Source organism: Corapipo altera, unplaced genomic scaffold, assembly GCF_003945725.1.
Source record: "Corapipo altera isolate COAL_440 unplaced genomic scaffold, ASM394572v1 113, whole genome shotgun sequence".
In the NCBI taxonomy this organism is placed as follows: domain Eukaryota; kingdom Metazoa; phylum Chordata; class Aves; order Passeriformes; family Pipridae; genus Corapipo; species Corapipo altera.
The window spans coordinates 3,953,716-3,978,966 of record NW_020884895.1 but is presented as its reverse complement, the minus strand read 5'-3'; the positions used below and the strand labels follow the sequence as shown (position 1 = coordinate 3,978,966).

General features: G+C 39.4%; 1 protein-coding gene across 10 annotated transcripts in view; it reads left to right on the top strand.

Annotated features, from left to right (window-relative positions):
* Nucleotides 1–2,846: 2,846 nt before the first annotated feature.
* The window catches only part of ATP11B (ATPase phospholipid transporting 11B (putative)), a 65,422-nt gene continuing 43,017 nt past the window's right edge, over nucleotides 2,847–25,251 (top strand). For 4 of the 10 annotated variants that reach the window (XM_027647248.1, XM_027647247.1, XM_027647252.1 and 1 more), the window contains exons 1-4: nucleotides 2,847–3,019; nucleotides 17,514–17,630; nucleotides 18,470–18,559; nucleotides 21,657–21,737. In XM_027647248.1, coding sequence (XP_027503049.1) covers nucleotides 2,993–3,019; nucleotides 17,514–17,630; nucleotides 18,470–18,559; nucleotides 21,657–21,737 — 315 coding nt within the window. In that variant the 5' untranslated portion in view covers nucleotides 2,847–2,992. The remainder of the gene's footprint in view (nucleotides 3,020–17,513; nucleotides 17,631–18,469; nucleotides 18,560–21,656; nucleotides 21,738–25,251) is intronic. The other 6 variants (XM_027647245.1, XM_027647246.1, XM_027647243.1 and 3 more) reach the window with 2 other exon arrangements.

Sequence of the window (25,251 nt, the reverse complement as noted above, 5' to 3'; positions counted from 1 at the left end):
GGACAGAGGTGTTTTTCAGCTGCAGCACAAGACCTGGGCTGCCCCAATGTCAGAGCACCAGAGCACACCATCCCCTTTGATATCAGGTGCCTCGTTTGCACTGCAGCAGTAACCTGGGAACCTGGGCTGGGGCTGGTTCACCGAGGGATGTGACAGGTGAAAGGGTTCAGCTACCAAGCACTTCAGAGTTTCTAAGGCAGAAATGCTGGGGGCAGCTCACCCTCTGGCATCAGTGCTGCACTTCCATCTCATCTCATCTTGTACTAAATGTGGTCACACAGCACGACAGCACTTCACCATCTCCTGCTGAAGAATTGTCCCAAAACACCGTTCAAGAATAATGGAAATGTGTGAATGTCTTGCACAGGAACAAGCTCAGGGAGTGACATCAGCACCCCCAACGTCAATTTGACGGTTGCATGTTCAGGCAATGATTCTGTGGTTACCAATGCTTAATTTTATAAACCTAAAAGTAGCACTATTGATTACATAAGAATTACTCATGCACATCTAATTAAAAGCTTGCTGGACCTAACATTTAAGTGTGTGTTTTTATGTTTGTGTACACAGTTTTGTATCAGACAACATTTACATCCTGATCTTGCTAAACAAACATCTGAAATCATTGCTCTCATAGATACTTAACTGGGAAGACTGGAGTCTCATCAAGAGAGCCTTAGTGATGGGTTAAACCTAATCTTCATATCAGAAGGTGACTTTTTCTTCAGCAGTTGCTGTTTTTTTCTGTATAAGCCAGCTGTGTGAATGCAGGTGAGGCTTCAGGGCAGTATTTTAAAGTGGGATCTCTGATGTGGGAATCTTAATTCTTAATACAGTTGACCTTTGATTTGAGAAGTGCTGGAGTGTTACTGTCTAATCAATATCTGGCTTGAATGCTCTGCTTCAATTTTCTCCTCTGAAAACTATTTATCTCTCAAGGGTGAGATGCAACTTCATAAATGTCTAGTGTGAGCTTTTGGACAATTTAAAAGGTGCAAGGTTCTACTGGGCAGGATGCTTGGAAAGGATGTTATTCTGGTGGAAATCTGCTGCTGCAAATTTCTTGCATGCAGCAAAATAATATCATCCTATCAATATACTTTCATTCACTAAGATACATACTTCTTAAAGGTAAAAAGACGAACTGCAGGGTTCAAATCACTTCCAAATTGCTTCCAAGTTTTGTCTGGTGAAACAGTATCATTACAGCAATGTGGAACAGAAAGCGCAAAGCTGCTTTATGTAACACAACTGCAAGCTGTGGAAACAGAGCCTTGCAGAAAGTGCAACTCGAATTTGACATGGACAGAGTGACAAATATACTTGCACTTCAGAGAAATGGCGTACAAATTTTAGCGTGTAGTGGTCAGGACCCTTTTCTACATCTGATGATAAAGAAGGAGCATGAATATTGAGTGTATCAGTTAAGCTTCTGGCTTAAGGCCACTCTCCAGGCAACGTGCCATAGCTATGAAATCACTGTTATTTTCAACTTCACATTAGATGAATAGGGTAGTGCAAGCTGTTTGAAACTCAGCTTTGATGTATTTAAATGTTTTGAAATAATGCCTAGCATTTGATACAGAGTTTTGTTAACATTAGCTTTCCAAAGTGCCTGATAAAAATAGTTTTATTCCCCACTGGTTTAACGTTATTTTTCTAATTAAATGCAGATGCTTAAACCATCAGCATTCAACACAAGATTTAGTTGTTCAGACATTATATCATCTATTTTAATGCTGAATTATGTTCTAAATTTTTAACTGATCACTAAACACTATGGCAGATACGATTATGACTCGTTGCTGTATATCATAATTCCCTGGGAACAAATGGGAACAGCAGGAACAGTGCTCTTCACACACAAAAACACTTCTCTTTAAGTCAGTGTCAAAGTCGTCATGGGCTTCACTGAGAACTACATTTGGTCACAAATGCTCAGGTCTTTACTGCTTAAAATAATCTCCTTTGGCTCTTAGTCACACAGGTCCAAAAGCTGCAGGCTAGTACCGGTGTGTTGCAAGTGTTTGGTGCTGAACAGTTTTGTTTTCTTAAGCAGGAGCTGTTTTCAGAGCAAAATCACAGAATCACAGAATTGTGATCATCTAATCCAACCCCCCTGGCCAAGGCAGAATCACCCGGAGCAGGTGACACACGAATGCATCCAGCTGGGAAGACTTCTTCCAGTGGAAGATTTCAAAGAAATCACTGCCCGACAACACGTTTCAACACCCAATTTTAACCAAGCAGCAGTTCATGACAATTCTGCCAGCAGCAGGGAGAGAGCAGGGCGCCAGATCCTCCCAGCACCTGTTCCTTGCCTTGGGATACCCACACACTGTACACTTGTGTTTAACTTCAAACTAGCGGCTATTTAGCCTCTTTATTTCAACACGTGCACGCTTTGCATTTTTTACAAGAAAGCAAAGAGATAAAACAATCAAGTCGCGAAGTAGCTTCACTTCGGTAGAACAGGGGAGTCTCAGGCGCTGAGGCTCTGCCTGAGGGCGCCGAGCCCTGACAGGGAGGTGGGATTTCGCCCAAATCCCTGCAGGAGGCTGCTGGAACTCGGGTCACTCGGGCCCACGCACCGCCCTTGCAACCCAGAAGCGGCACCTCGGGGCAGTGAAACGATGGAGACCACTCGCCGCCCAGGCCCGGGCGGACCACCACTGCCCCCCTCCACCCTCCGTGCCACCCCTCACCCCGGCCCCTCTCCCCGCCTCCCCCGCCCCGACACGTCACTTCCCGGGGCGGCCGCAGCGCCGGGACCGCCGGCTCTGAGCGGCCGCGCTGAGATGGCGGCGGCGGTGGGGCGGTGGCAGCCGCGGCTCCTCGGGGCCGCGCCGGCGGGGCTGTGCCGCTCCTGACTCGGCCCCGCGCCATGGGGAGCAGCCGCGGCGGGCGGCTCGCCTGAGGCGGCGGCGACAGCGGAGGGCGCGGCAGTGCCGAGGGAGCCCCGCCGCGGGGGCCGCGACCCGCGCCGCCGGGGATGCTGCGCTGGGTCCGGCAGCAGCTGGTAGGTGCCTCCCCCCCGAGCCCCCCGCACTCCCCGGCCCGGCGGAGCCCCAGCTCGGCCGCGGGCCGCGGGGTCGGGGAGCAGCGTGGGTGCAGGGCCGGGGGGCGGGAGGGAGGGGAGTCCTTCCCCCCGCAGGGGCTACACTTGCATCGTTATTGTCATTTTTAAAAACATTACTTTTATATTTTCATTTTTATCGGAGGTTTTGCGGTGTTTGTTTATTTTTTATTATTTTTTTTTGTTTCCTTTTCTCGAACCCCCCCTTTTCACAGGGGACAGCGCGTTCCCCTTACTTTTGTGCCCCTCGTTGGGAAGGGCTCCCCAAAACTTCCCAGAGGAATGACGGTGCCTTTATTCCCTGGGCCGGCACTTCAGAGATTCGCAGCTTCTTCCTCCTTCCCGTTGCGAAATCTTTTCAAGGCTCTTTAACCCGACGTGCTTTCATCTCGTTTATTTCCCGGTCCTTGAGAGCTTTGCAGCCGCTCTGTGCGTGCAAAGGCTTTGGAAGTGACGAGAAATGGAAAGAAAACGTCCGTGAAATGCGTTTGGCGACGGAAAGCACTTGGAAAAGGCAGCGGTGAGGGTGCCTGTCCCCCCACACAGGCACTACTTGCTGTGCAGGGTTAGAGGGAGCGAAGGAAACCAGGCGGCCGAGGCTGTGCTGCTTTAGCAGGGAAATGCATCGAGTTTGACTATTTTCATTTGAAGTGTTGGCCAGTTTCCTGCCACGTCCAGCATTGTTCCTCTTGCATTTTCTCTAAAAGAGAAATTCTTTCTAAGTAATATATTTGTAAAATAACTTTTTCCACTCACTACCATTACCTTGCATCGCAGATGTTGCCCAGGTTAGTACGAGAGCTTACATTAGTTAGGTTTTTAGATTTTAATCTTCTGTTCCACTAATGATTTGTTTAAGTTCTTGCATAACTTTTTACAAAAAAAAAAAAAGAAAGGATAAAAATTTTTCTGTTTTCTTTTTTTCCCTGTTTCTTCCCTGACCTCGTTTCCCATGGCCCATAGATTTTCCCAGTTCTGTGTCTGAAGCACAGAGCTTGTGGTGATGGTCTGAGTGCCAGCTTGACAGTGCTCACTAGTTTGGTCCAATACCAAGAGTTACTGACCTGGAAATTAATTGCTCTGTTTGAGCTGTGACTGTACTCTTCTGTTACAGTCATACACACGGTTTTTAGAAGAAAGCTTGTTTGGTGTAACATAGCTGTCATTTTTTCCACTTGAAGGTGGCTTGAGGTTTGTGTTTGTGGTTTTCAAAGCAGCGTTATGCAGTCTTCTTTAGAGTTTAGATTAGGACTGTATCAGTGCTAGCAATTCATGTATCAAACATGGTTGCTTCTCTCCCAGGGAGTACACTGACCAGCTTTCCAGAAATCTGTTTGCCCATAATCAAAAGTAAAAGCCTCGTGTAATAAGATGAGCAATAAACCTGGCACTAGCAGGTTTTTGTGCTTCTAAAGGAGACTGATGGGAAAATGACTGTTTAAAGCTCGCACTAGTTTTGACAGGGAAGGATTAGTGTAGTAGAAAAACAGGGTAATAAAAGGTCAAGTTTCTTGAACAGACATTTAAATATGGTACTAAGGGGAAAAAAAATTACTGCAATGATACATGTTTTGTGTTTTTTGTATATGTCACTGACTGATAATGGCTTGGTTGTTTCATAGCTCATAAGGATGAAAAGTGGCCTAAAAATGGCCTGCATTTTAATTCCTAAGGACACTCAGACAATTCATCCCTCTGTGTAATGGTTGGTTTAACATAGAGCCCAACATGCATTTGGTTCTTCTCGTGGCTTGGCTGTGATGTTTAGGTTCTGAAAAAAAACGTCAGAGGGCCAAGAACATGGGGAAAAATGATGACAAAATAACCAGAGTGAGTGGGAAGAGTGGAGTAATGGAAATATCTGAATCAAAGGGTGCCAAAATTTATGTCTGATAAGAGAAGAGAAGAATGTGTGGGTTTGGATGCCTTTAGAGCATGCATTTGTACCTGTGCTTGATGTGGCAATGGGCTTTAAAAAAAGTGTTCTCATCCATACAGGAGGGTTGAACCAGGCAAATATGTGGGAGTGATGTAAGTGGGATGTTGTAGTAATACAAAAGAAAACCGTTGGTGTGCAGAAATGCTCAAAAAGTAGTAAGAGATTAGGGGAAGGGGGAGGGACTGATGCTTTGCTGAAGGTGCTTTTAGGTAGTTATTAAGTACTCTCTATATGAAACTAGTGAGTTGTTTTGCAACTTCTTATTTGTTTAAGAGAACAGTATTTAATATACTAAGTGTCCTGAGTGTATATGGTCTTGAGAACTCGCATTTTCAAGAGTTGCAAAAGGGACATGGAAAATTATACAGGTGATCTTAAAGTAATGAGAAGACCTGGTATGGAGTTCAGATTATTTCAGCTAAGTTTTTTAAGTGGTGATTTTTAAGTGATATGTTAAGTGATTTTGATGTGCTTTAGTCTGTGAAGATCTATGCATGCCTGTAGACATACAGAAAGGGGTGCCCAGTCCTCTGAGAAGGGGAGACATGCTGAGAATGTCAGACTTCCTTCATCTTTGTAACGGTCTTACAAATCCTTAACAGTTTTCTAACTGAGGTGTTTCATATTTTTTTCAGTGATTTTTTTGTATATCAGGAATTGAATGACAGTAATTCTGTTGCTCAGTCTTCAGTGCCTATGTGACACGAATTGTTAGGTTGTTTGGTATCTTGGCCCTCAGTCTGTTTTTTTGTTTAGGAAGAATTCACACCACTCTACAGAGACAGTTTATCAGTTTTTCTTCATCTATTGCTGTCCCATTTAAATAGACTGCATAGTGATTCATTAACTTTCTAGTTAGTATTAAAAAGATATAATTATCTAGTTAATAGTTGGATGTACTTAAGTTTTAGTAATGAAAAATGTAGAGAAAAGTGGAGTTACAATTCATGGCTTTGAGTAAAATACCCTGAGGCACTTCAAAGACAAGCTTTGCACAGGAAAGATGCTTGAGTTCCAACTCTGTTACCTTGAGATCTCAGAAAGGCAGAGGGCGTGTGGATTTGCTGAGAGTTGCATAACGCCACAGAAACAGCCAACTCTGCTTGAAAAAAGCAACTGGATAAACAACAGTTGATAGGAAGCATTGCTAACATTCAGGAATAGCATAGTACATTTTATTTGCATTTCCAGATGTGATGGTTTAGGTGACGTAGCTGATCTGTGTACGGCAGAGGAGTGTTGTGGCTCCCCTGGTCGAGTTTGTGCAGCACCAACACAAAATGAGAGTACAAAATGTCATTTGTAATGCTCGGTGACTTTCTGTTCCACTTCTAGTTCTGTGGGTTTGTGACAGTGTTTGGACTGTGCAGGGATCCTGGTGGTGCACATGGAGTGTAGGAGCTGTTGCAGTGGTATTGACAGAAAGTAATGATACCTTCAGTTGACTGGTGAGGTGGTATCCAAAAATTGTTGTAGAATTCTTTTGTATGTGTGATTTTAGCTGTATAATTTTGAAGTATTAGTCCTCTCATGTGAAGAAGGGTCTCTGGTTTTTCCTTCTAGTTGCTATTATGAGGAGTTTGAGCCTTTTGATCTGTTATCTGTCATCTCAATGATGTACAAAAGATATTACATGGAGAAAACCTAAGAACTGCCTGCCTGGTCCCTCTTCTATAAATGACAGGTTCAAGACAAGCAAAGTTGAACTGTATTTGACAGAGGATCTTTACAATTTAAGAACCTCAGTGCTGCTGTGCACTGACAGCAACTTTTATGTGAGGTATTCAAGCAAATGCAGCTTTGCTATTTAGCTGTAAGTCAAAAATAAAAAATATAGATTAACCAGAAAACCTAATTACCAGACTAGATTTTGTTTCATGGTTATAGGAAGGCTCAGATTGGGAGGAAAGTTTAGAGTTCATCTAGTCCAGAAGTTCTACAAAGCCTGCACTGAGGGCTGATCATAGGGAATGTTTTTGTATGTTTTGTTTTGGTAATCTCTGTCACATCCCTTTTACTTCCAGGTGTTGGTATCTGTTAAGATGTTCTGAGAGAACAGATGGTATTTTGAGATAACTTGCACTTATTGGCATTGTGAGCAAGGTGGACAGCATTTGATCTCATTGTTTGCCCTGGCATGTGGTTATTATTTTCACTTAATCATTTTGTTGAATGAATTGAATCAATACAGTTAACCCCCTCCCCCCCAAAAAAATAATTCCCTGTATTTTTTGCACGCTGAAAGTAGTTTAAACTAATCTAATGACTGAGCTTCTGAAATCACCTTGCTTTTCTGGAGTATCATTTTCCCCCTCTTATTTGTCATTGAAGCCTCTTACCCTTTTTGGCTAAAATTAAGTGGGTGTTTGTTATTGTATACTATAAAAATAAAGGCATATTTTCTCAGAAGAGTTCCCATGGTTCAGAGTGCCCAGCTGATACCTTCTGAATTGTCGCTGCAAGGTGCATGTTAGAACAGGCCAAAGGTGGCATTGCCTTGGTAGAATAGCTTGAGAACTGGGGGTTTGTGACTCCCCTCATGTAACTTGGCACAGGAGAAAATGTGGCCTGGTTTTTTTTCTGCTAGAGATATTCTTTGATCTGCTGGACTAGTCCTCCCGTTGTGTTTGGGTCTTCTACCCTTATTTTCTTTCTGTATTCTGTGACTGCTGAAGGCTGATACATTCTCAGCACAATGTGTTCCAGAGCGTGCAGAGCCTGGCCCTGCCTTCAGCCAGCTGTCTGTTCCCCATGGAGACATCCACTCTGTCCTGTGCGTGATTTTTAAGTCTTACCTCGTAAAAAATTAAACCCTAAATTTAAAAATTGCCTACCCAAACCTAATCAAAGCAGTCATGACACTGTGTCTTTCAAAGACTGTTTTAAAAATAGGAAGATCAGTGTTGTCCAATGTGCTGCCTTGCTGTGAGACTTGGATTTCTTTTTTTTTTTTAAGCAGCAGATTTTTTGTTGTGCCAAACTTCCACTTGTCATTAAATAATATGACTGTTTAATTGACTGTATGATATTCCTGCACTAACAGGTCCTCTTCCCTCACTAACTACCATCTATTTATGTTTTATGTGACTAGGGGAGAAAAATATTATTTTGTTGACAAAGAGCAAAAACTTTTCGTGTTCTAGTCAGCAGATAGTATTTGGTAGTATTTGGGGGGGTGGTTCAGGGTGAATGCCTCTTCTTAGTGCTAAGAGATTGTTTCTGACCTCTCATCAGAAGGTAAAATTCATAATCTAAGGCAAGTAAATATGTGCTGAATTTAATAACATTCAACATGTGTTTTGAATATCATTGGTATTTGTTTTTCTAGTTTTAAATGGATTGACTGACTTCATTAAAACTGACATTTGTTTTCCTTGGGATGGGGAGATAGGATTTATAAAAGAAAACTATAATAAAGCATTTAAATTTCATTAAAAACCTCATGACTTGTGCCTTTCACTGGTGATCTCTTTTTCTTTATTGTACTTTAATGCCCTCAGTAGTTACAACTGTTTTTTAAACTATTTCACCAGGGAAAAGGTATCTACATTATACCTCTCCAAAAAATCCTCTAATTTCTAGCACAAAATCTGTTTGTTAAGCCAGCAGATAAGAACTGCAGCAAGATAGATCTGACAAAGTGCCTCTGTAAATGCAAGGTCATATCTTCCAGCATAACACAGGTGACATATTTGCAGCTAGACTTTTTTTTAACCTTACTTTTTTTTTACAAACCTCTTTTCAGCTGCTGTTGAAAAAACCACTTAGCAATAGTATGGACCATGATAGAAAAGATAGAAAGTGGGACTGACAGCTACACTGTGATTTGAAAAACAAACCCCTGCAATTCCTTGGCCTCCCACATGCAGTGACTTAAGAGGATTTTTTTCCTTGTTTACTTTGAGCAAAAATAAGCATGGGAAAGGAAAACTTTAAATGGGAAGGAGAGAGAATGATGTAGACAAAAGGCAAACTGGCTGATTTCATCCTGAAATACTTTACCAGGGGAAGAAGTTTCAAATGGTTTAAACCAAAAAAAATATCTTCTTATCTATTGCTGCATTTTGTTACTCCTTTGCACATTTTTGTGCTTAGTTTATGGGTGGCTGTGCCAGTTTTTTCAGATATTTTACATATCTGTTTGGAAAGGGAATCACAACAAAACAGAAAGGATGCTTAAGATTTAGTAGGCTTTAAGGATAAACTAGTTTGTACACATGTCTGAAAGCAGGACATTAACTGATACTTAGGTCATAAATCATATTTGAAATGGAATTAAAACTTAAAGTGCTATTCAGTGCAGACTCACAACTGTAATGTTTTTACAGATCAGGCTTTATCCGAGCGTGTTAAAAGGAAGAGCTAGACAGTCCTAGCTAGGAACGAAATTCTCTTCCTGTGAAATTTGTTGAGCAGCAACTGTCAGCAATTGTCAGTGTAATTTTGGCACACATTTTGAAAAAGCCGTAAGATTTATTATCTTGGGGTGATTCTGGGGGAAGAGATATTTGGAAAGGGTTTTTTTTTCCCCTGTGCTGAAGGAAAATGTGAATTAGACTTGCAGTGCTGGAGCTGATTGGCATAAGTAGCTATTACCTGCTAGAACCAATCCAGATATTGAAAACAGTGATTTTCAGCACTCTTATGGGATAGTGGTCATATTAGTAGCCCAGAACAGGAACCCTTCGTGCTTGTGTAAAATACTTTTACAAACGACTCTTCAAAGCAGTGAGTAAACAGCATTTCATTTTAAGATACTGGTGCATATAGGATGCAAATGCATGAAGGAAAGTATGATTCTTCTGTATTTGTCTTGTCATGGACTTGACAAATGTAATGTTTTTATGGTGAAATTGCTGTCTACAAAATTGGAGCTGCTTTCTAGTTTTAAGTGAAAGTTCATAACCTGTCACAGATTGGAATGCCTTATTAAATATTGAATATCTGCTGTAACCTTACTTAAATGAATACAGGCAATGTGCAGAAAGGATACAGTTAGGGTGTGGGGTTTTTTGTTACTTTTTTCTGAGATACCGTGGTTATTCAAGGTAGATGAAGGACTTGTATGTTAAATGTTTCATTTACTGCATTGGTTCTGTATTTCTTAGTGTGACCTGTTTAGTAGCTGCTATTTCTGTCTGATTGATTACTGCAGAATTGTAGTACTTTCGATATTCAAGGTACTTTATATTTGAGCAGTGTTCTTAAAAGTGATTTGTGATTTTGGGGATCTCAATTCTTATTTTACAAAATATAGTGCCCTATAGTTGTCTCTTGATAGGTATCTGAAATCACCCTTCAGCTTTGAAAATCTTGCCCAGTCTCTGTTCATGCTTGAGGGGGAGATGATATTGCAGATATAGGCAACTAATTGCTGGAGCCCACAGAGACAAACTTTTAGTTCTGAAATTAAAAAACTGTGTATTTGGAACTTCAAAGGCATCTTCATTTCCACTTTTTTAGAGGAATGGGCTGCTTTGGGAAGCATGGCAAAATACCAAACATTGTGGACCACAGATCCTGTCAAACCTCAACTTCTCCCAAACTTCTTGGACTTCAACATTTTTTAAAAAGAAAAACTTAGAGAGCACTGACTGGCCTTGAAGAGTAGCGACTAGCCCTGTCTGAGACTGAGGCTTACTGCTTAGAATCTGACTATTAACTAAGTTGCTTCCTTCGAGTTGAAGACACATTTATTGTGAAGTCTGTTTTCTGCCAAACAGCATCTGAGCAAAAGTATCACTGGATCTGTTATTGATAATCTTCATAATCTGTGTGTCTGACTATGACAGGGAGCATCCTAAAATAAAGCAATGAATGAGGAATGTATTACAGGCATTTGGTTGGTTAATACATCGAGGCAAGAGGATAAGCCCATACAAGCTGGCCTTGAACACTGCAGGAATGGAGCATCAGCAGCTTTCCATGCCAAGGCCTCACCACCCTCACAGGGAAAAATTTCTTCCTTATATCTAATCTAAATCTGCTCTCTATCACTTTAAAACCATTACCCTTTGTCATATCAGTACATGCCCTTGTAAACAGTCCCTCCCTGACTTTCTTGTAGTCCCCCTTTGGATGCTGGAATAATAATTCTGTAGGACAAATGTGAATATTGGCATTCTTTTGAAGACAGTCACAAGTAGCTCTTATAAGGCTTTAGGTTTGTTTTATCATATGAAATCCAAAATGCTTTGTAAATACTGTGATTTGGATTGTGAGGAGGGTAAGAAAGCCATTTCCTGCATTGATGCAAGTCAGACTGTTTTAGAATTAAGCATTGTACCTGAACCTCTGTTAAAATTCTTTGCTGCTCACAGGAACCAGCCATACCATAACAGTCTTGAGAGCACTGTGTTAGAAAGCATAACTTGCCTGCTTAGCTCCCTTTTCCTTTCTGATTTTATTGATGTTACAAGACCAGTATGTTTGGCATCAGTGACCAGAGTAGAGGAACTGGCGCAGGGAAGTATGTTAGCAGTGAATGAGGCCAGTTGACTTGGCTTGTTATGTTTGCAGATAAATAAAGAGAAGACAGATGATTTTTTTTTTTTTTTTCAAATTTTAAGTAGGGATTTTCCCACTTCTGTGGGCATTTTGAAGAAATAAGGCAAAATAAGAACAACTTGAGCTATATGTAACCAGGACTTTGTGATGAGCACAAGTACAACTTTTCTGAATATAGCATGAGGCAGATTTTTTAATGTAGTGAAAGGACAGATTATTGCTTCGTGATTTCTCAGGCCTTGTTTTCCTAAAGGGTGTGTTTTCACAAAATAATGTAGTCTGGTTATAGGTCTTTTAGAAGGTTACAGCATGATTTATTGTCAGATATTTTAAACAACTGTAGATACAGTAAGTGGGAAGAGGAAGTTGCACGAATGGTGCATGGCTTTTAGTACAGTTTTATTTCTTTACTGCAGTGGTATTTAAAAGGGGAGGAACAAACCATGTACACGTCAGGGTGCTTCAGCTGATTCACTACTTTAGTTGTTAGAGCAGTGTTTAAAATTGCTGTGAGAGTCTGTTTCCTCCTTCATGCTAACCTTCGATATGGCAAATTCAGTTTGACTAGTGCCTAGTTATATGACTGAAAGAATTATTGGCTGACTGTATAGAGTACAGATTTACACAGACTTCTGAAAATGGGCATGGAGTGTGAAGAGATCATCTTATCTGACAGAGGGAAAAGTATTCTATGTATATTCAGAAGAAAATCCAAAGCAAGAAAATCCATTTCCTCAAAACACCTTTAATCAAAATATATCTTGACAGCAGTGTAATAGCAGACTTTTGGGCTGTCTGCCAGGAGATGTGGTGTTCTGCTTCTGCAGCCACGATCAGTCAAGTCACTTCCTGAGGAAAAAGGGTTTCTGAGACCAGGTTTTCATCTGTTTATTGGTTTTATTGGGTAGTACTTGGTAATCAGATGGCTTACTTTTCCTAGCACAGTTCAGTGTGGTTTTTGAAATGAGGAAGAGGCTCTAAATGACACTTCTTCTTTCAAACCCCTTTCACTGAAAAGTGGTCACATAGCAGAAGTTCTTTTGGCAAATATAAGTTTACTTTTTTTACCCCTGTAAAAACTGTGAGGAATGAATGAAAAACCCTGGGAGATGCTGTTAAACCATACCAGCTTTATTCAACTCACAGGCAAAAACTGCCTGTCAGATGGTTTGTAATTATTGGTGCTTGTATTGCAAAGCTTGACACAGCGATTGGTTTGTTGTGTGCTGGTCTCATGTCACTAATCCTTGCTGAAAGATCCATGGATTTCTGCTGTCTCACTTCACAGTGCTGGGGAGGGCGTGGGGAGGGTGTACGTGCACACTGCCCTACGTTAATAGTGGTATTGAAGCATTATATGTGTATATATGTATATATATATATACAGTATATGTGTATATTATATCAACAAGTTGACCACAAAAACTGTTTTTCTTTTCTTCCTTTACACTTGCAGGTGTTGGGAGGGTCTCTTTTTGTAGTGCTACTTCTCATTTGCTTACTCTGTGGTTGCCTAATTCATTGTGTGTGTTAATAATGCTTCCTCAGCAGCAATATAAAACTCTTCTGTCGCAGTAAATGCTTTTGTCACCAGGCAATTGGCATGACCATGTAATTGTTTTAGGGAACTGACACATTAAAAAAAAAAATAAAATAAAAAAAAAAAAGGGGGGAAAAATGGTGGGGGTTTGGTTGGATCAGTTTTCCAGTCTCCCTTATCCGGTGGCTGCATGGGCAGTTCTGGTACAGTGGTTGAGATGGAGACAGAATGTAGAAAGGGGTTATTTGGGGGTGGCTATTGAATCCCATTTCTTTCATGAAATAAATTGCATAAAATTGCAGTCAAATATTTCTCCTCAGTTCCTCGGGGTATGTTTTCTGTGCTGTTTTAAAGGGACCTAATTATTGCACAGAGGATGTCTTTGTCTAACTTTTAGAACAGTAACAAAATCACTGCTGAAGGAATTTAGTAAAAACTACTTCATCTTTGGTTAGAGTCATTGCAAATTTATAAAAAAGGAAAACTCTGAATCACTTATTTCTTCTTTTTCTTTTTTTTCCCTAAAAGTTACTTTCATTTGTGCTTTGTAAATCAGCTTCACTCAGGCACTTTGTATTGTATTTAAGTGGTGTGTGTTTAAACTATATTCAAAAACAAACGTCAAGTTTATCTGGGTGCAAAACTTCTGTTGGGAATGTGTAGATTGAAATTAAGTGAGAGATGTATTCCAAGGGTAGATAACTCCTGGTTTGTGTTGATAAATCAGCTAAAGGGCTGAACTTTAGATAATAAATCTAGATTTAACTTGCAGCATGAAGGGGGGGAAATCAGGTCACTTTATCTTATGGTCAAATTTTATTTAAAGCTGACTCATGTAATATATATGTCTGTAATATACCTGATCAAGAAGCCTTAAATATCAGATTCTGTAATTCTCACTCAGCATCATTTTTTATGACATCAGTTATCTGTGCACTTGGGTAGAAATCACTTCACGAGAGAACTGCAGGAAAACTAACTTTTGTTGAAAGATATTGGTGACAATCGTTTTGCAAGACTCAAACTTTAATTTGGGGATTCTCTGCTCATACTGTTCAGCTGCAGAAATCCTTTGACAAGGGCATGTTACCCTACTTCTGCAGCTGAGTTAGAGAATGACGTTAGAAAGAGAGAGAACTGTCTAATAAGTGAAATTAGGAAACAGTGTGTTTCAGCCCGCTTTGCTGGCTGCGTACAGTTACTGTGCAAAATCCCTTTGCTGGGCAAAAATTTGGGCTACAAATCAGTTTGTGTCAGGAGCAGGCTCAGTGACCAGTCCCATAGTTTGAGAAGTGTTAAAGACATTTCAGTTCTTGAACAATTAAGTTCAATGTCTGTGCACAATTTTCCTTGGAGAGATGTGTAATGAAAATTTCTCTTGCAGATCTGCTTGGTTGTGGTCTGACCGGCTAATTACGAGATGACAGGGATGCTGGGTAATTTCAAATGATCTTTAGTAGTTACAGTCATAAAATTTAAGAAATCTGGGTTTTATTCCCAGCTCTGACACTTATTTCCTGCTGTGACTACAGTCAAGTCACTAAGGTTGTCAGGGATGTCCTTTTCCAACCACAGCTCTGACAACTGAAGGGTTTTTGTCCCCAGCCTGCCTTGGGTGTGCTTTGTGATCTGCTGACTGCTCAGCTTCTGAGCTTTCTCTGTGGCAAATGTCAACAAAATAGAATTAAATGTGTAAAGACTGCAATTTTAAGCTGTTTTAACTGCACAACTGCACCTGTAAAATTGTATGGCCAGAGATTCTGATTTGGAAAATAGATTTCTTTTAATCAGTTGAGTCTGCTTCAGCAGATGTATTCTTCTCTGATAGAAGTGCTTGTGCAGTGAGGCTGGAATTGTACAGAGGTCTTTACTCTTCATAATAAAAATGTCATCAAACTCATCAACTTTCAGGTGTTCAGATAGTTGCCTAAAAAGGGCATATAAAAATTCAGTGATACCATAGTCACTCTGAAATCTTTCATTTATCTTTTAATAACTTTCAGCAAGTGGCATGGAGATTAGCATTTTTCACTGTCAGAAAGAAGACTGCCACTTGTTTTCTTTGCTTTTTCTGGTTGTTTTTTTTCCCTTGCTTTACATCTGTTTGAATTTTTTCAGGCTGTAGAGTATGACTTTCCAAAGTGAGAATGTCTGGTATTTTGTGAGTGCCAGACATTTTCTGAGATAGGAGAGAGCTGTGTACCTAGTCTTACTAATTAGGCACATTTTTGCTTGCTTGCAAAACCCTTTTATTTGTGGCATCTTCTGGATTGATTTAGAAATAATGTGTCACTAATGTCAGGTATCCAAAATGCTTCTGCTGCAAACACTGTTCTCTTTTTAAATTTTGTGTCATCATTTAAAAGGTACTTTTTTTTTCATCTTACTTTCATGTTTGTATTTCTTAAAGCTGTGAACAGTTCCTTTCTTTTTGCTTTTGGTATCCTATGTATTTTTTCCTGTCCTTTCCCCTATCTACTTTTTGTCTCACTGCTCCATTCTTATCTTTAAACAAGTTTTCACCCTGGAGCTTGTGACTAGACCAGCCTTCCACTGCTTGTCATCTAAAGTTTGTTCTCCTTCAAATCTCTTTGAAAAATTCCCCTTCCTTTCTTTCTCCCTTCTTTTTTCTGGACCTCTTTCTTTCTGATGCAGAAGGTTTCTCTGGTAATGATGTCAAACACAAAAATTTGTGTGTTTGAGAGGATTCTTTTTATTATTACGTTACTTTAAAATGACACCATCCTGGATGTGAACAGACCTAATGCCCTGTGTTAGAGATATTCATGGATTAAAGAAAATTCTTGATGGGTTATACCAACAACTTTTTGTGTCACTCATTGTGCTCACTGTTTATCATCTGTGGTTAACTGGTACAGAAGTATCTTCTTCTGGAGTTCTGTGAAGTGTCAGGTTTTATTTGACATCATTCAGGGTCTGAGCCTGGTTTCACATGTGAAGCAACACAACTGCAAATGTCGTTTCCTCACCTGCAGTAGTGGAATTGGTAATGCCCTTCCTACCTGTTCCACCAGTTGTCCTTGCACGTGGCATCAAAGAACAAGGAGATTGTGGACACAGTACAAAGTCAATTCTAAGATTAGGAATGTGTGTGGCGTTGGCGCTGAAATTCAGCACCTCACAGACAGTCATTGATTCCTGATCGAACAATTAACAGTTCCAGATTTAATTTCACTGGTTTATTTCATGTCTTAGAGCTTTTCGCTTTTTCTTTTAGTAGTTTTCTTGGCCTGTTGTCTGAATTATTACTGTTTTATTGTGTTGTTTGTTGTCTTTTGGCATCACCTGCTTGTCCAGGTCAAAAAATTATTGCTAGGAAGAGTTCTGGTGAGTCATGTAGCCCCAGGAAAGGCTCTATTAAAGATAGACTTGAATGACCTAGATACAAGCCCTTGTGTTACAGAGACATTACAACCTTCCCACATGACTTATTTTGGTTTTTAATTTTTCCTTTCCATAAGAAAGGAATTTTGGTTTGGTTTCCAATATCCAGACAAAGTTTTCCTACCTGCAGCTTAAGCCTGCTTGCTTCTGTTCTCCTTTGTCCTTTAAATTACCTGTTTTCTCAATGGAACAGTCTTTTATATATCAGAAGATTTGCTAGGATATCCCAAGTTTCCTCTCCCCTGGGCTAAATGACTAATTTGTTTGCTCTTTGCCTTTTGGATTGTTCAGCCTTGCGTTATAAGTCATGTTTTTAGGATCCCTTGTGGCTCATGTTCCAGTCCTCTGGGTGTTGTCCAGTGGGTTCTCAGTGCTTCAGCTGTGGCTCCCACTTCTTCTCCAGCCTCCTCAGCACTGAAGGCCTTTTCCTCAGTGGGATGACATGGATGACTCAGAGTTGTTGGATGAATTGGTGGTCATGACAGGAAATCACATTTGAGATTTGACAAATTGTTAGTTCTTGGAGATAAAACCTGTTTGGAAAAACAGTATTGTCTAGTCAGATGCATATGCTTTTGGTTTTTAGCTGGTGAGAATCTTTTCAAAATCCAGTTATCACAGCATACTACTATAACTTGTTTGTTTTGACCTTTTATTTTTTTCAATAATTGGTTTTATGAGCACAGCTGTGAGGTTTTGTAATTTAATTATATTTTCATCTCCATTTCTATTTCTTCTTTTTTAAGTTTCACAGGGTTGCAAGTTTGCATCTCTGTCCTCCTTGAGAAAGGATTTTTGAATTTTATTTTTCAGAATGAGTACACAACCTCAGAATTGAGGGAGGGTTTTTTCCCAATTTTTGGAATGTCTATGGACAAAACAGACTTCAATTTTGTACATTAATTTTCTTTACTATTCAAGAGCCACTATTCCAAAACTGCTGCTTGATATCTGTATATCATTTTTCAGCACAAAGTTAACAGTTTTAGAAAACAGCAGCTATTAACAGCCTTTCTCAATCACCTCTTTTTTATTTTATGTTTTAGGGTTTTGACCCACCGCATCAAAGCGATACAAGAACTATTTATATAGCAAATCGTTTTCCCCAGCATGGCCATTATGTTCCTCAGAAGTTTGCAGACAACAGAATCATATCATCCAAGGTAAGGAATCAATTTCTTGTGGGAAAACTACTTGATACGTTTACTTAAGAAGTCGTTTGGTAAATGTGCAGGTGTGTATGATGTCTAGTGGTGCATATACAATATTCAAAATGAAACAAACTCTAAACTTTTTGGAGGGAAAAGCAAGGTTGCTTCCTATGTAGTTTTTCTCCTCTCATCCTTCTTTCCTCAAAGCTTATTAAAGTACAGAGCAATTAAGCCTATTGGTCAGGATTTTTGAAGGAAAGTAGGTTTTAAACCAGTGCTGGTCATGTCTGGATGTGATGTACCAAACTACTTAAAAGGAAGGGTGAAGCTGGTTGTGAGGGTTTTTAAAGTAGCCAAATTGAAAGCTAATACTCTGCATAAAATAAATCAGCAGTGGACTGCAGTTGCAGATTCCCTCCTAGTGTGTTCTTGGATTGAAATCAGTGGAGCTGGTGGTGGGATGTGCCTTGTCGCTGTGGTGTTGGAGAGAATGTTACAGCTGCAAGAATTAATTTCTTCCCTGCTACCCAGGATGCAAACAGCCACATGACTCCAGCTGCCCCTATCCCACTGGGTAGGAGAACATTTAAAACATGGCCTGTACTGGCAATGCAGTTGCTACCCCTGCTTCCCTGCTTACTGTACTTGAAACAGAAGGAGAAAAAAACAACAAAAATTGGATACAGCAGCTCTGTGTGGGAGAAGACCAAGACCAGGAGATGGTTTGGGGGAGGGGAAATGGAGAATGAAAAGATTTAGCTTAACAGACTTTAATGGGATTGGAACTGAATTTCATTGAAAAATTGTTCAGTGTGTCATAATTACTCTTCTCTCTTTTTTTTTCCCTTCAGTATACAGTGTGGAATTTTGTTCCAAAAAACCTATTTGAGCAGTTCAGAAGAGTAGCCAACTTTTATTTTCTCATTATATTTTTGGTTCAGGTAAGTTGAATAATACTGAGGAAATTGCAGTTTATGTTGTAAATCTGCCACTGATTTTTGTTCTGTGAATTTAACTTCTCTACTTACATATTCTGCCTATAAAAAGAACACATTTTCAGTTTCTCTGGGAAAAGAACATCACTTTAAAAATAATTATGTCCAAATTTAAGTGTTATTCTTAGGTTTTACCTTTATGAATGCCAATGTATTTAAGTGTGCAGCTTTAAAACCCATTGCACTGACAGCAGAGGGACTCAATTGCCTCAAAATACGATTTTAAATCTTGTAAGGTAGTAACGAAATTCCAAATAGGAATTCTTATTTTTGTGGGCATTGGTGGTGTTTGAATAAACCAGGAGTTTTACTCTGTGTTTTTAAGTGCTTCTTGGACATTTGTGTGCAGAAACGCAGACATTCAAGTTCACTGGCACCAAACCTGGCATACACCAAGAGTGTGCTTGCTCTTGAGCTGAGCAGAGATCAGTGTATATTCCCAGTGTAGGTGGAATCTCGCTTTTGTAAATCAGCAGACTATTGTGACACAGTTCTAAGATCCTGACATTCAATTTGTTCGGATAAAATGAACCCACAGGTGTTACAATTTGGGTTGACAGTTTGTCAGTTTTGAAGATGTCAGTTAATGCTGTTATTGTTACAGTACAGGTCAGAAATACTGCTGTGGCTTCTGTAGCTTTTTTGTTCTTTTTTTAATGAAGAACATCCACGAGTATATTATGGCAGTGTGTACATTTTTGGTAATCTTTGCACCCCCAGCTCTGTAATTGTACCCAAATTCTGTGGAGCTATTGTAGGCTTAGCAGGTGAAAGGAGAAAGAGTCTAAGGAGAAATAGTAACTTTTGAAAGACAAATGAATATCTGAGGCAGAGACAAGATTTTGGGGTACATAAACTTTTCTATCCTTATAAAATAGAATGCTTTGAATGTGTGCAGTCCTCCACAGTGATTAACCAACATTTAATAGTATGCATCTGAAAAATATGGCACCTCATTTGACAAGAAACAGGGATAGTGAGGAGTTAATAAAATTTGTCTGTGATTGTGCAGTACTGGTCAGTACTGGACCAGTTCTGTGGTTTTGAATCCATTGCCTCCTGTGTTCCTTGGTCTTGTTCTTTCACATTTGGAAAGAATGACCTTTCTAGGCTGAAAATTCCTGTGTTGGGAGTCACTAAAGTCATACTGTTCTAACTTTGTCTAACAGAATGTGTTGTCCATCACACTTTGACTGTCATTTCTGTTGTGATGTTTCATGCTGTTTAACATATTGTAGCTTGAGGAACATGGAGACATGCTGGAGATAGTACCTTGATGTTACTTAAAGTAACCACAGCCAGCATTGCTTTTATTTCTTTTTAATGCAGATTTACCCCTTTAGTTCAATTTTGTGTCACATTTCTTTCAAACTGTTAGAGTTCAGTAATATCTAAATGTGATGTCCATGAACAAATAGGCATAACTTCTATTCTGAGTGTAATCCTGTTTTCTTTGTGACAAGTGGATGCCCTCATGTGTACGAGAAATGTCTTGTCTGTGTGCCTGCATTCTTGGAAATAGAACAGGAGAAAAACTGCAGTAGTTTTTGTTCATTTGTTAGAATGTTTTTATTCAAATCCCATTTGGAAATTCATTAATATTTAATTTATTTCTTTATATAAAGCAAAGGTGCCTTTTAAAGTTGATCACCATGGTATATTCCCTGTCATACGAATCTCATGTGACCAAGATGCAGAATCTGTCATTACCACCTTGTTCCACTGGGGATGGCAGAGCTGGGGCAAAGTCTCGGTGTGGGATTTAAACTTGCAGCACAGTCCAGTCCACGTTGTTCACCACACACGTGCATGCCCAAAACATGGTGACAGACTGCATTTTGGTGACACCAGGTGTGTGATGGATGTGTGTCCAGCTGTGTGGCAGGCAAAGGACCATGGTGTTCTGGTGAAGGAGGCAGAGGGAGCAGGCTGCCATGACAATTCCACCAGCACAAAACCTGCTTCGTTTTCATATATGAGCCTCTCTTGAGAAAGAGTGAGAGAGTATAGATGGCAGAAATGTCATCTATTATCACCTAAATCAGGTGCTTTTGGCATGGGTCTTCTTGGACAACATGCTGCCAAGCTGAAATTGCAGTACTACAGTTGAAGAACAATATTGCAGGCTATGTCTCATTTTTATTGTGTTCTATAAATTGTCTGTTTCAATGGCAAAAGAAATAAACTCATGCATGCGTTGTAAGGTGGCATAATCTGTTTTCTCTGTGAGGTTCTTGGATCTTAAGAGAGTAAACTTCATGTATGATTTTGTTTTTTCTTCTTTAATGATTCCCAAAGCAATGCCATAGGTCTCAGGTAAAGTGGATCCAATCAGTGTCTGTGGTTTTGAATAGCTCCTGTGTATATTTTCTTTGCAGCACTTGACCGTGTTGTTTTTTTCCTGCAGCAGAGGAGAAGCACTAACATCCCCCCACATACAGAATCTTAGTGTGTACACTGCACTTTTGGCATGCCAGCAATAATAGCACAGATTGTAAAAACTGCATGTTAACTTGGGGGAACTGGAAAGGTGCAGTGTGAAAAAGAAAATGTTCTCTAATATCTAAACCATTGGAAATTATTGGTTTTAACTTTATTTTCACTTCTAAAGTGGATGATGTTATACTCTGCATTGCTGGTAAGCAGTAGATTGTATAGAATGTTGAAACAGCATCACGAAATGTAGATTTATTTCCTTCATAATATACTTCCGAATTCTTCTTTGTAGAATGGAAGCATATCTTCCTTTTACTAAGGACTCTTGAAATTGTCACATGCATTATAAATGTGACTAAGGCTGCTCTGTTACCTAGAACCTTTTGTCTGCATAATAATTGACATGTATTATTTAGGTGTCAGAAATTGAGTTTTGCTCCAGAAATATTGCAGGAAATGCAGTAAAAACACTCACAGTTTATAATGAAATGCTTGGAAAATAGTTGTCATCTTACTTTATTAGGGTGGTTTTTTGTTGGCTTTTTTTTTGAAAGTACCATGGTAAAAATAAAATTTGAGCTAATTTTCATATTTTCTTCCCTTTTAGCTCATGATAGATACCCCTACCAGTCCTATTACCAGTGGATTGCCATTATTTTTTGTCATAACTGTGACAGCCATAAAACAGGTAAAGGGGAAAAACCTTGTGGCATGAAGTCTTTTGAGGGTAAAGTTACTTAACAAAGTCTGACCAAGAAAATGCTTAAATACTAAAAATACATAAAATAGTGTAATTTTTAGAAAGGATTTTGTATCTAATGTTTCTTGTTAGATGCTTGAGCTTCAGCATTTGGTTAGTTGTCGAGCACTCAGTGACTCACTGCAGTACCCTTAAATGGACAGTGAATGATGTCAGGCAGCATTTTTGTCTAAACATTACATGTCACTTGTTATAAGACCTTCTCTGAAAGCTCCTCACTTATTCCTTTGGCACACCTCGCTGCATATCAAAACCAGTCCTCCCACATCACACACTGAGAAAGGAGCTTGGGTGGATGGAGCAGTGGTGCAGCCTGTGTTTGTCAGTAGTTAAAAGGCAAGTTTGGCCCCAAGGAGTATGTTCCATGGTGTAAAGTATGTATTAAATGTAATCCTGTACCAGGTAAAAGCTCCAATTTAGAAAGCTTCTGGTTTTCCTTTCTTCTTCTTTGATTGCATAAAACATTTTGAAGTGCTTTATAGCACTTGAAATAAGAAAAATCTGAGTTTGACAGAAATCTTCTTCAAGCACCATTTTGAGACCTAGAGCCCCTGTAATGAGAATGTAGAAATAGAAGAAAAAGATAAAAAAATCTTATGTTTTCTTTAAACACTTAAAGCAAGAGGAGAAGGAAACGAGCTCATAAATATAGAGGTGATGTGGATAGAAATTATAATCTCTTCTGCAGGGAGGTTATTTTCAGGAACTATCCCCTTCAAAGGGTTTGACAGTGCTGTCTGGGGAAGAAATGCAGTCTAGCAACTGAAAAATAAGCAGGAGACTGTTAGAGAGCTACAACTGGAATTTCAATTTGCCTTCCATGCCAATAATACCCAAAGGCACCCAGAAATAGGGCAAAAGTAAAAATAGTTCTAGCTTTCAACTGGGTAGAATGGGGCAGAGGGGTTCTTAATGCTGGAGTAATATTTGGACTAACATTTCGTCTTGTTGCTGTGCAATTTGTGTATGTAGAGAGCCCTAATCCTATTCAATTGCAGTTTTTACCATCACCCCCCAAAAAAATCACATATTCAAGAGCTAGAATCATAAGTAGGCAGTGGATAATATTCCTTAAAGGTGTGTGAACTAAAAGAGATTATGAAACAGAGTTATAAATATTAGATCATTTTTTTCCAGGAAGAAGTTGGACTTGTGTAAGTCTAAAATAGGCCAAAATAATCTTAACACCACCTTGGTTCCAGATGTCCAATCTTATATTGGGAAATTTAGGTATCTTATCATCAATTGCAAAGAACAGAGATTCTGTCATTCCTTCTGGAGAAGCTTGAAGTCATTCATGACTTGCAAAGCACCAAGAGATTTCCTCGCTGTCTCAATATCTCTGCAAGGACTATTGGAACCACCTAAACTGATCTAATGGACTCTCATGTTTATCCTACATGCTGCAAAGAAGGCAAAAAATATTCACAAGCTGTTACCTTGGAAGGACAATTAAGTGTGCTATTTCCAACAGGCTGCCTTCAGCCAGGGAAGAAAGACAAACCTTCTGTTGGAATGCAGAGGGGAAAATACTCAGTATTGCCTCAAAATTGGCTCCCATTTTCTCTCACAGGAAGCAGATTTTAAGGAAAGAAAGTCCTTTTTGAAAACTGTGGGGCACCAGTTCTGTACAAAGTTACATCAGGATAAATGTTAAACTATAATTTAATATTCTCTCAAAAGATGAAGGTGAAAAATAGAAGCATTAATGATATGCAGGTTTAAGAAGCTTAGCAGTGGGTAGAAGAACTCTCCCCTGCTTCCAGAAGACCAGTTAATGTGGAACCTCTAGCAAACCTCAGAACTCAGCCTGATTTTAAACTCAGCAAAGGAGACAGAACTTTTTCTTAGAAGTGTAATTACACCTAGGTCAGAAGAAGGACATACTAGACTGCAAAATGGTGCAACTCATGCTGTGTCATTTTATCTGTCCTGTTAGCCAGAGCACTTTCCTCCTTGTGCCTGTGAAGGTCTATATACAATCCTCAGAGGAGTCCAAAATTGGCAAACAAATAAAAATAAAAAGGTTAAAAAAAAAAAAAAAAAGAACCAAAACACAATAAAATAAAGGTATTTCCCAGGAACTTTAGGAAACAGTCCATTTCAATAAGTTATAGGTATTTAGCTGATTGAACAGAGATGTTTACTTGACTGTCAGTTAAATTATGAATAACTACTTTGAAGGTTTTGAATAATTATAGACCTATACTGAGAATGAAAACCCTGGTAATATAAAATGCAGGCTGTTTCTCAATTACATTGATGCAGAGGACTTAAGAATATAATTTAATTGAGGGATTTTAATCTTAGTTTCTCTTCATGCAATTAAGCAGCATTCCCTGTATTCCTGTTGCATCTCTCTTTGTCACAGTATTTTTCCAATAGTTGCAAGTGAGGATAAGGAACTCTCAAAAATGCCGCAGTAGGTAAATTTTGGGGGAATTTGAACTGACCACATTAAGTTGACTCTTAAGAATTCCCTGGTGTGAGGTGTCACCCTTGGGTTGTAGGCAGTAGATGTCAGATGGGGAAAGCGCTGAAATCTGTACTTTCTAAAGAAGGTAAATTTCAGTTCTTTGCCAAATGCCCATATTGCTCAGCTGTTCAGGTCTATGAGACAAATGCCCCAAGGTTACTGGATGTTAGTTAAACCTTTGTTTTCTTCTGTCAGTCACCTTTAACAAGGAGCTGTAGGTACTGACTCTTGCTTTTTCATATTGATTAGGAAGGATTCTTAAAAGAGTCTTACTTAGGAGCTTTAGGATTCTGATTTCCCAGAATCTCTGTGTGTGGCTGCTATTACTACACACTTCTTAATTAATTATTTTTAAGCATTTGGCATATAAAGCTTCTTTTCTTTTCCCTGTTCCCTATCTCCTTTCTTTTCAAACCCAGGCAGTGCAGTTGTGCTGTCCTTATTCATTTGTGCTAGTAACAGTGGAGGTACATGAAGGTAGAGCTGCAAAACTGTACTTTTAACATACAAAATTCATCATATAACTTCCCTACAGACTACAGTCAACTGCAGAACTTTCCAAACTGCATCTGCATTAATACTCTTTGTATTATTACATTCATATAATGTTTGTAGGATGAGTTGGGATTATGCCTGCTGTTTCATACGGCTCCCTCCTTCTGTCTGCAGACTTACAAGGAAGTGTTTTTAACTCTTTCACACATTTTATACCTACAGAAAAGCATTTTAGGAAATCTTTCTGTTATTGCAAATGAGTTGCAGGAGTTTTGCCAGGATGTAGGAGGCAGTTGATCCATAGATTGATCCATTTCTTGCATTTGCTTGTGGGGCTTTCCAAACAGTACCTAGATTTGGGGATTAGAGATTATTATGCTATTATGATCTAATGCTATTAGATTAAATAAGCAATGTATAAATACTTCAGGAAAATAGGATGGGGATAATATACCTGGATTCACGATCAGG